Below are 11568 nucleotides of genomic sequence, written 5' to 3'. Positions count from 1 at the left end.
TGCATTCATTTCTAGGGATCTTAAAATTTTTCCACACTTTGAAAAGCCTTTTATTTTGAAGTCGGAGCTGCTGTGTTTCCGGTCGCGTTGTTTCTATTTACTTCTGGTTAGTCCGCCTGTGCGTGACGTCACTAAACGCCCCTCAGGCCGGGTTTTAGGAGCCGCGAAGCGCTCACCTTTCACCTATTAAACCAAATTCGCAGATCTCCAGGCGCTTTGACAGTAATAAAGAAAGCTGACAGGAAACTTACATTTTGGTGCAGTTTGAAGGTTTGGTTACACACTTCAAAAATATTTATTAGACAATTATTACGAATGTTTGACCAATTGTGAGCATTAAAAAAACCCTCTATTAACAAGGATAGGGCTTTAGTTTTTAAATCAGCTTTTGGCACTCACCATAATCTCTCTGGGGACTTATCGTCATTGTTATCCTTTGATAATTTCTACCTGAAATCTAACATTTCTTTCTTTTTCTTTTTTTTTTAAACACGCAGGTAAACTGATTCTTTTGCTCAGATAAAAATTAGCTGAGTGCCTCCAAACTGCCTGAGCTGAAATTCTGCATTTAGCAACTGAAGATCAGCCGGGACAAGAAGCGGCTCAGACAGGCTTAACCAGGGTGATATCCAACACTACACTTCTCACTCAACCCCCATTCATCTGCGCTATCTGGGTCAATCGTCTGACTCTGCAGGCCCAAAAGCTAATAATCAACAGTCCCCACTACACAAGCTTAGCATTAACAGCAGGGCCAAACAGTGAATGCATGAGCTTTTACACTACACCTGAACAGTTTTATGTTCTCCTGAGACAGTATGTCCAGGTTTTTGTGTTTACTGAATGATGCAATGCAAGATATCAGCTCAAACCGTTCACCTTTATTGATCCATTTTAGTGTCCAGAGCCGTCACATAACGACACAGAACATGACAGACCAACATTTTCAGTCTGCCAAGCAGCTCTACATTCCCACAACTATTACAAAGAAATAAAAAAAAAAAATCAAGTAGTTATTCACAAGAGAGTCCGTGTCACCTTACTTTAAACTGTTGATGCATTTTCCTGTTATTTGGAGCAATTTGATTAGTAAAAATAGATTTTATGGTTGAGTAAAAATTTTATATCTATTTTACCTCCAAAACCGTTCCAGTTTCTAATATGTCCACCTAGGAAAATTAATTGTCCACCTCTGTTGTACAGTAATATCTACAGTGTATAGATATAATGATATCATCAGATACTAGAATGTGGTGACCACCAAAATCTGGCAGTCATTAGCCCCAAAAATCTAGAATCAGTCAGGCTTATTAAAGTCATTTAAAGCCTTACGGCAACACCAAATTGTGTAATTTACATTTTGAAATTCTACACTCAAGTTTAGGGATGAAAAAAAGTAAAGCCAGCTTACTTTACATTCAGCATATATGAAATGCAAAAGCACGAGGTTGATTTTCCAGACAAACAGCAACATCAAGCAACGTCTAACTTTAGTTTTTACCCATTCAAGTAAAGCAGTTACAAAACTGTCATACTGCTAAAAAATGGTTTACTCTTTAAAAACAGGCACTGTGTTATTGGTAACACTCGAGCCTTACACAAAGCCATGCATTAACTCCATTCGTGTATTTGTGCCACAATTGATCCCTCATAAATGTCCTTGTGGTTTCATATACAGTACAGTACAAAAGTTTGTTTTCTCCATACATTAACAACATAAGTAATCACCAAGCCTACTTATTATTAGTTTGTCTATGCTGCTCTATAAAGCATTTATGTATGTTTCTTTAATAAGTAGTATTCACATGTCATAAATGACAAAAAAAAAAAAATCATCTCAAGGTGGATTTCTTCAGATTTTAGTGAGTAAGAAGTGCACACAGTGCTCTGCATTATCTGAAAGACTGTATAAACACAACTAACATGACAAACATACAAAAAACAAACAAACAAACAAACAAACAAACAAACAAACCCCCCCCCCCAAAACCCCCAATGTAGTCCTGAGTGGATGAATACATCATGTTGCTGCAGGTCTATTATAGACACATATTACCAGCACCTTGCATTAACAAGTCTGTAAATATAACAGGCGAGTTCATCATTATTCATTATTAAAGTGATTTAGTCGTAATAAAATCTGTTACTTTGTATTTTGTTATGGCGCCCAGTTAAAATTCTTCAGGAAACATACACCCATAGAAAAACAGTCTTCTTGGAAATAAAAGGAGTATATGATCTCTTGCTTGAGCTTACATATGGGTGACAGTTTCTTTTATCTTTAATAAATGCCAACATTTTGTGGAGTGGATTTATGTGTACGTCAGTAATGAGGGTCACAGTCTTCCACCATGCTGTCTGTGATGTAGTTGACTTTTAGCACCTCCTGGTAATACTCCTTCTCTACTTGTGTGTTGACGGTCCAGGCTACAACCTCGACACCCCTCTGGGCCCAGTACTGCACATAGTCCCTGCAGACAGGACACACAATCGGTGAGTGATGTTCATCTGGTCTGAATGACCCAAAAAGAACTTTTTAAGGATGAGTACAAAGCAACGATAACTTTTTTGGTATAACTTAAAAAAAATAAATGTAAAAGTGAGATACTTAATATATACAAATATATGTAATGTTTAGATTTCCTCCTATTGATGATCCACAACAATAAACCCGAGCATGGAATAAGACAGTTAGCAGTGCCATTGAAATGTACCTCTAACACATCTGTATTCTAATGAAATCTAACGCATATATAGAATATATCACTGTATGTTCCAGCTACAAAACTCACTGTGAGACAAAGTTCTTCTGTATCAGGAACGCCGAAACGCCACAGAGCTTCCACAAAACATTATGGTGTGCCCAGTCCAACAAGATGTCCATGACAGTCATCCAGTGATGTTTCCACAGCGATGAAAAACGTGGGGCACCGTCCCCAAACCGGCTCAGGCTCCAAGGCCGGTGGGTCAGTGCCGTGACCACATCTGGGTCACTCTGTCTCATCTAGACACAAAGTGTTGGTGAACATTAGCATGCTGTTTTGTTAGAAAGCAATTTGTGTATTTGTTTCCCCACTCTTTCTGAGTCAACACTATTTATTACAATACGTTTTTAACTTAACTCTTAGACTGTGCAAAAATAACTACAATTAAAACTGTAAACTACTTTGAGCCACATGTCAGCTGATGTCAGGTCATCTTAGCGTTCACTTTAATTGGTAACAAATGAATGAAAATAGGAACCAAGAGCTAAGGCACTAAGAGCTGTGTGCTCATCCTGTTTAATTAGTCTTGTAATCCATCACCTAAATGTGTCTAGGAGGTGCAAAGTGTAACACACAGATATCCGCTTATCCTACTCAGGGTTGCGGAGCGGCTGGAGCCTGTAACGGCTGCCACCCTGCACACCCTGGACAGGTCTCCAGCCTGTCGCACTGCTAACACAGAGGAATACTTACATCCACACCTACGGCCAATTTAGAATCAGCAATTAACCTACCCCAAAAACTATGGTAGGAAGCCAGAGTACTCAGAGAGAACCCACAGAGACATGGGAAGAAAATGCCAACTCCACACAGAAAGGCCCGGGCCAAATGCTTGATTTGGACCCAGGACCTTCATACTATGAGGCAACAGCGTTAACCACGTTGCCAATGTGCTGCAAGTTTAAAAAAATAAAAATAAAAAAAAAGTTCTGAAAGTGGTCAGGGTTCATAATCATGCATAGAGAACTTTGAACTTCTAGTTTATAGCAGAAGTTAATTAATGTAGGATAAATAAGATAAGCTGACCCACACAAACTTGTTTCTACATTTCTTCTTGTGTTTTTTTTGTTTCACTGTGTGCAGCCAAACTGTCTGAACTTTGTGCATCTTTATCTTTTGTACTTTTTAAGGGTGTGTAATTGCAGCGTTGAAATTACCCCTTTGGGAACAAACGGTGCTACGTGACCTGACAGTCACCAGAAACTCTTCATGTCTGGAATTTGATTCTTTATACTACATATTAGTTTACCTCGGTGTATTTTCTTCTAAATTGTAATTTTCCTCTAGTTGGACTAGATCGTATGAAGAAAACCACAGAGAAAAATCCCCCCTGAAAAAATAGTGTGTTTACTGACATGAACTAAGCTTTAAACTCTTCAGATATGAGCCGTCTTACCCTGTAGATGACTTTGGGCTCGAAGGAGCAGACAATGCTGCTGTTGTAGAGGACCGGATATTTCTTATACAATTCCTTTAGAGCTGCGGCTGCCTGAGTAGGAAGAAGAAACAAATGGTTATCGTAGGTCATTCAGCTGTTTGCAGATTTAATGTTTTTGCTTGTGGGTGTTCCTCTCCGACCACTAGGTGGTAACTAGCAGCTGTGTATGCACAGGCATACGGGCCCGCAAATCATAAATGTCAGTACGTGAGCCTCCAACCACAACTGCAGCTTTCCCTTCCTTAAAAACGTGCAAATGCTGCACTTAAGGAGTTGAGTGAATACCCTAACTTTAAGCTAAGAGACTACTGCCCCTGGCTCAGTTTTTATGTTGCCAACACAAACAAAGTTACATTTGGTTGTTAAAGAGCAAACAAACAAGGAACGTCTAACAGCATGCACAATGTTACCACACAAACAAAACATTGCTTATCAGTGGTGCTGTCCTCAATCTGTGAGAAGCTGTGTGTGTGTGTGTGTGTGTGTCCGTGTGCGTTTTAGGGGTTTGTTATTTGTTTGAGTACAGACAAACCTGGAACGTGTTCTGGACGTCTTAAAGTGCGTCAGCGTTAGTAGTGTTTCTCTTCTCTGGATATTCCCCGGTATGACTCTGGCTTGCCACAACTAATTTTAATGATTAGTTTTGTGTAACTAATAGAGTGGTGACATGTATTATAGTGCCATTCTATTGGTAATGAATAAAAAAGTAGAAATGGCGGACTTGTGATCAGTTTGTATCAAGCCATCACTAAAATCAACACGGGCAAACTGTGACGATGATGATGTGCAATCTCTCAGTTATGCAGGCAGTTTTGTTGGCGTTACCTCATCTGGATGACCTTTGACATCAAAGTAGATGGTTAGCTGCAGTTTGATGCATTCCTCCACTGCCTCCTCCAGGGTGGGGATCTTCTCTCCTGCAAACTTGTCCCTGGTGGAAATAAAACAAGTAAGGCTCGTTTTAACTGGATTTCTTTTTATATTGTGCCAGTGATCTTTCATACGTCTCACTACACAGTTTGCCAAAGTCACTTATATACTCGTTCACTCTTATCTAGCATAAGTTTCCGGTTCTCCGCCGTTTACCTGCTCCGATATTTCCCTGGGCTATATCTTTCAGTTAGATATTTGATCCTTGGCACATCCAATCTACATGCTGTCCTCGGGCAAAATAGTGTTTATCTAACACAGCACAATCAAACTGTCATAGAGAAAGTATTATTTGAACATGTGTGTAAATGGGTTAATTTGGGGTTTGTGTAAGCAAAAACCTATGAACTTCTTGTTAAGAGTCTGAAATTATTCGTTTAAAACGCTTATACATAAGCATGAATTATTCAGATGTGTAACCACTTTGCCAAGGTCTGGACAAAGACACACACAGTCCATCTTAGATGAGAGGAAATAACCCAGGAACCACTGAGGCTCAAACCTGTCATGAACTGGAAACTGCTGGAATACCAGTGTCACAGTGAAGCATAGACTGAGAGGGAGCTGACTAAGAAAGAAGACACTGCTCCAAAATTGACACCTTCAAGCTCAACTGCAATTTGCAGCTGTCCACATGGATAAACCAAAAGCCTTCAAAACAAAAGTTTTATGGTCTGATTAGACAAAGATTGAGCTCTTTGGTTACAATGCCAAGAGATGTGTTTGTAGGAGTGACGGAGAAGCTTTCAAACCTAAGAACACTGTACTATCTGTCAAGCATGGTGGTAGGTAGCATCATGCTCCGGGGGTGTTTTGCTGCCAGTGGTACAGTGCACAAATTGGTTGGAATAGTGAGCATTGTTAATATGGTAGTATATAATTTTTATATTTCTGTGTTATTGTAAAGTCATTTAAGTTAAAGTTTAAAAAATGCATACGCCCCCCAGTGACTAATATATTACTTTAAACGTTGGATATGATCCAGTAGAAACTGAAATATTTTCTTATTTGTGTGACCCTGACTTTTGACCTTGAAACATTACACACTAGAATCTGTGTATTTTGTTATCTTTACCCATATGATTGGAGCAGAACTGGCTGAAAGCTTTGGCATTGATAAGCTGTAACAACTTTAAGATAAGATATAATCATCCAGTGTGTGATTTTGCAAAACTTTATGCCGTCATTGTGACATCATATGGCGTCACATTGAAAAAAAAAACTGTGTTGTACAGCTCTCTCCATGCGCAGTGAAGGCCAAGGTGAAATGCTCGACCACCTAGGTACTCATTTCTAACAATGCCTTGTATATTGCTTTAAAGTTTAAAGACAGATTATAAATTGTGGATAACAAAGTTTTTACTGAATTTCACATTTGGTGTAACCTTGTAACCTCAAATTGATCAAAATAAAATTAAAAATTAAATCTTGTGTTGTGGCTTCTGTGTACGCTAGACCGCTAACAAACAGACAAACTGAGCGGATTACATACGTCCTCCCTTCGAGGGGAAAATTACCTTATTTCAGTGGATGTTTAAATCTGCTAGTATATTAGTGTGGAAGAACCTGTATCACATTAAAGCACCTCACTACCGTGTGCTTTGTTTGCGCCTTCCTGACTATACGCTTCTTTCTTACCTGAGTCGATGTTTAGCAGCTGCATCCAGTTTAGCCAGCTCTGACATTTTCATCTTGCTGAGGAATCCTGACCCACTGGTGGTTCGGTCCACGGTCTCATCATGCATCAGTATTGGGACGCCATCTGCTGAGAACTCCAGGTCCAATTCCACACCAGTCGCCCCATTCTTACTGGCCTACAACAGAACAGACAATTTTTGTCTGCACTTGATGTTTTTTCAGATGGAGTTGGTGATCACAAATCTGCCCTAAAACCCAAAAGTCATTCCTACCTTCCTTATGAACTTTGCAGCTTAATTTGCAACTACTATACAACAAAATTAGCCATAAAGCCATGATCCATCTGAAGAAAATTTTACTTGACTAGCAAACTGAGTATATCTGTTCTCTATGTGTTGACCTATAAATGGGGGTATATCACAGTTAAGAAATACTCTTCGAAAGTGTACACCATTGCAACAAAGTCTGTACACTAAAAAGCACTAGCAGGTGTATTTTTGACTTGCAAATTTCTGGCTCAGAACACTCGCACCTCATATACACCTGATATAAGCATGTGGTCTGTATTCGGTATCTTTATTTGTATAAATTAAAACCAATACATGGGACTACTCATATCCAGATGCTATTAGATTAATTATTACTCACACATCTTTACTTTATCTCAACATGCAGATTAGTTAAACGAGGCTGGCTAGTTGGGAACTGGCTGATAACATTGTGATACAAGGTGCTGCTGGAAGAGTGGTGGCCTTAAAATGCATGTTCTCTGTGCTGGTAAGTTGTCCAGATACAAACTGGGCGTGAATACCAGAAGTTAAAGACGTCGCAGTAGTTCCCCTTGCAACCACGGCCATAACAAAAAAGGGCAAATGAAGGATAATCGCTCCAAAACCCTCCCCACCTCATTCTCTCACCTCTAAGATAGATGCTATCGTGTTCTCCGGTGCATCGTGCCCGCCGCCCCGGTGAGCTATCACCGACACCTTGCCCGTGCCCGCCGTGCCCTTGACTGGGTGGAGTACCTTCTGGGTTCGGCTGGACGGTACCTGTGGGAAGCGGAACATTGCTAGAAAGAGATAGAGGGAGGCGGTGATGATCACTGTCCACACCGGGCTTCGGGTCCCCAGCAGGATCCCCACGAAGATAAGGGAGTACAGCGTGGCTTCATCTCCTAGCTGGAGCATCGTTGTCCTCTTTTTGTCTTCTCCACCTGTCCCACAGCAGAAAATAGCACCTGGCAGGAAATGTTCCGCATTTAAGGTGTGGGACGTTTACTGTCCTAATTTTAGTTTCTTTAAACGACCTAAATGAGATAAGAACATGTTTTGCCCGGCGATAAAACACTCATTACCGAGAGACAGTCCCCGTGACTCGAAGAGAACTGCTGATTTACGCTTCCCGGTGGATGCTTCCGCATTTAAGCTAACATCCTCAAAATGAATTTGATGTATTCAAAATGATAATAAAATTGTAATTATTATTCTTACTGAGCTGTCACAGAGCGATGATTGACAGCTTTCTCACAGGATGTCTCGGAACAACATAAAAAAAAAAGTTAAATAAACATTAACAAAAAACCCCCGAGACGTTAAAGGTGAGCACATCCGGGTTGCACCGCATAACTGCTTCCTGTTAGCGCCCATTCATATCATTTGGTGATCCATCTTTCTTGTTTTTGCATTTTTCTTTCATTTAGCCGGTCTCTGATCATGGTAAGCCTCGTTTTATATCCAAACTCTTATCCAGCATTGACTTTTATTATCAGTAAGATTAATTTTTAGCCACAGAAGGTCATTAGTGCTGTGCGTTTTCTACAGTCATTGGTGACAGCTCAGTCAAGACATGTGCACCTTCAGGTTGTTTTATTCCACACAGCGGCTACACAACAGCTGCTGTACATATACTGCAAGTGTTCGTCTGGGTATACCACTTGTATTTTTTTAAGCAACTGCACAATATTATATTTTGTATATTACTGCAATAACAACGTACAGTGCACAAAATAAGTGAAGTAGAGAGTACAGACAGGGTGGAGTGGGTGGAGATGAAGGCCAGAGGTGATATATGACGGGAGGATAGCAGCAAGAGTGACGGGGAAGGTTTGCAAGATCAAAGCCAGCTTTATTGTTAAAGACCATATGTACAGTATTGATGAACTATGTTAGGAAATACTGACAGAGAATTTGCAGTTTTTTAAACTTATTTTTTAAAGTTATTTTGTTAACGGGGATCTAGTCTAAGGTGTTTGTGTACGTTTTGTCTTGGTTTGTGTTAAAGTTAATTTTTGATGCATCAGTTGGCTGATCCAGGAGTTATTTTATTAAGTGGTGTAGTCAGTTTGTTCTCATAGATGTTAGCTAATCAAATATTCTATATTCTATATCATCAACATAATAACAGTTTTGTCTCCAAACATGTCATGTTGAATTTATCTGTTTGATGTCATTTATCTTTCTACAGATCAGGTCACTTCTCCGGTGCAGATTAACTCCCCACGTCCTGTCCTTCACCAGAGGATCAAGTCTGCCCGCAGCTCGAACACCTTCCAGTTTGCAGCCTTGTTCACAAAGTCTCAGGCCAATTCAGCAACACCTACATGGACCTGTTATCCCCAAAATCACAGCCTTTGTTAAATACTCAGATGTGTCCACAGAGAAGTACACTATGATTTACACCCTGCCATACATTAAGCTCCTTAGAGCTGTGTCCAGGCTCAAACTCCTCCAAACTGCAATAACTGTGGTCATCTTGCCCCCGGTGTACGTCCTCTACTTTCAGGGAGCTGCCTCCACCTTTCTTGTCAGCTACACGACAGGGATAGCTCTGTTTGCTGGTGCTATGCTGTATACTGCCAGTTACTTCTTCAGAAGGGTGGTGGGAATGATGTATCTGGATCCGTCTCAGACCACCCTCAAAGTGTCCCACCTCACTTTCTGGGGAAAGCGCCACGATATGTACCTGCCGGTGTCAGATGTCATGACCACTGGAGACACAGGGGACTCCGTAAATGAGACCATACTGAAATTTAAGAGATACAGCAGTCAGGAGACTCTGTATTTCTCTACTCATTTTGGACGTGTGGTGGATGAACAGGCTTTTAAAAAGGTGTTTGGAAGTTTAAAATGATTATTTGTTTAGAAAAAAAATGTGAGGTATTCTGAATAGTATTATGAAAACATAACATATTAAGAGATGCATCTATTGTCCATGAACAATATTCTAAATGAAAACACATTATACAGTGGAGGACGCTTGCTGTTATATTTTATATCTAAGATATTTTAGCTGACATAGATCTGAATCATCCACAGTTGATAAATTACTGGTTTATTATTATTATTATTATTATTATTTTAATCTTAATTAAGGTTGAGAACTAAGATTGCATTAAAAAAAAAAAATCTGGACTGTGGTAGGTTAACAGTTGTTTACTAAATGGTGACTATGTATGCAGCTGAAATAAAAGATCAGGTGAGATTGGCCTAACATTGTCCGAATAGTCATGTTGCATCATCAGACCATGATAGGATAGCTCCACAGGTCAGACACCACATGTCCTTTTTGCTGCAAGCTCCAAAGAATTTGTCCCCTCCTGATGTTGATTTTTTTTGTGTGTTAGGTTAAAGTGTAAACCTAAAAACTCTGTTATTGTGTAAAATGCATTAAAGAAAGTATTCTTCAACATTGTTTTTGACTGGGCTAGGGTTGGGGCATCCTGGCTGTAGAAACAGGGAATTATTCACACATTTTGCCTCAGGTTTGGTTCAAAGAAATGTCACTTTGGGACCAGTTTCTCTTGCTGAGTTTTTAAGAACCTGTGAGTTTTCAGTTCTATCTTGGTTAAGATGTTTTCTGACATCCAGAAATAGAAGTAGAGCGGGTTAACTACCAGCTGGTGATTTGATCCAGGTTTCTTGGCTCATGTCAAAGTGATTTGCAAATATGAAGGCGTGTGTATCATAGATAAAGAGCTTTTATAAATGTTTTCCGAGTTCTCAGAAACAGAAAAGCACTGCACAAACATGTATCATGGAAATATTGCCACATATGGCCACAGCTTCACAAAGCTTTTTATTTCCTCTTTGAAAAAGACAAAACAAAAAACATGTGACTCTACGTGTCTCATGAAAGAACAGCTTTCACGCTGTTATTATGGACCTGGACCGATTTTAGTTTGTCTAGAAGTTCAAAATTGCAGCGTTAGCAGAGCTAGCCACATGTGGAGGTCTGTGAATGTAACGTTGGTTAACCACTTCGGTCCAGACTGACATATCTTGACAGTTCCAGATTGATTGGATTATTTTTTGTACTGTGACAAAAATTAAACAATCATGAAATTTGCAAATCATTTGGATAACGATTGTATTCATAATATTAGAACAGAGCAGAAGAGAGGCACGGTTTGTCTGGTGAATGTGATGGTGGATGAAAAACACGACATGTTTTGTGTTTCAGAAGGACTAAATGTAGACAAAGTAAATGGATATTGGTGAAACGTCTGGTGTCCTGGTGCAGCCACAACAACCTGGTGCTGAATGCCCAGAAGACAGTGGAGATTATTGTGGACTTCAGGAAGCACACAGCTCCACTCCCCCCCATCATCCTGACTGACACCCCCATCACCTCTGTGGACTCATTCCGCTTCCTGGGTACCACCATCACCCAGGACCTGAAGTGGGAGCCCACCATCACCTCCGTCATCAAGAAAGCCCAGCAGAGGATGTACTTCCTGAGGCAGCTGAAGAAATTCAACCTGCCAACACGGACGATGATGCAGTTCTACACTGCAATCAT

The 11568-nt window shown here is 40.1% G+C and overlaps 2 protein-coding genes across 4 annotated transcripts; one reads left to right on the top strand and one right to left on the bottom strand.

Annotated features, from left to right (window-relative positions):
• Positions 1–861: 861 nt before the first annotated feature.
• gde1 (glycerophosphodiester phosphodiesterase 1) lies at positions 862–8475 on the bottom strand. 3 transcript variants are annotated; one of them, XM_085277466.1, is made up of 7 exons: positions 8262–8475; positions 7689–8008; positions 6772–6947; positions 5029–5134; positions 4162–4254; positions 2793–3004; positions 862–2471 (listed from the first exon to the last, which is right to left on the bottom strand). In XM_085277466.1, the coding sequence occupies exons 2-7, from the start codon at positions 7956–7958 to the stop codon at positions 2324–2326; spliced, it is 1005 nt and encodes a 334-aa protein (XP_085133592.1). In that variant the 5' UTR covers positions 7959–8008; positions 8262–8475; the 3' UTR covers positions 862–2323. The 3 variants fall into 3 exon arrangements, with proteins under 3 accessions (XP_085133592.1, XP_085133591.1, XP_085133590.1); XM_085277465.1 differs by lacking the exon at positions 8262–8475 and adding an exon at positions 8126–8247; XM_085277464.1 differs by lacking the exon at positions 8262–8475 and having other exon boundaries at positions 7689–8202.
• Positions 8376–10455, top strand: tmem186 (transmembrane protein 186). Its single transcript, XM_085277469.1, has 2 exons — positions 8376–8486; positions 9235–10455. Exons 1-2 carry the CDS (start codon positions 8484–8486, stop codon positions 9898–9900), a joined length of 669 nt encoding a protein of 222 aa, XP_085133595.1. The 5' UTR covers positions 8376–8483; the 3' UTR covers positions 9901–10455.
• The last annotated feature ends 1113 nt before the right edge of the window (positions 10456–11568 follow it).

Source organism: Mchenga conophoros, linkage group LG6 (assembly GCF_057382185.1).
Source record: "Mchenga conophoros isolate Kocher_MC1m ecotype Shallow Benthic linkage group LG6, M_conophoros_male_GT1.1, whole genome shotgun sequence".
Classification (NCBI taxonomy): domain Eukaryota; kingdom Metazoa; phylum Chordata; class Actinopteri; order Cichliformes; family Cichlidae; genus Mchenga; species Mchenga conophoros.
This window is presented reverse-complemented; position numbering and strand designations above follow the sequence as displayed.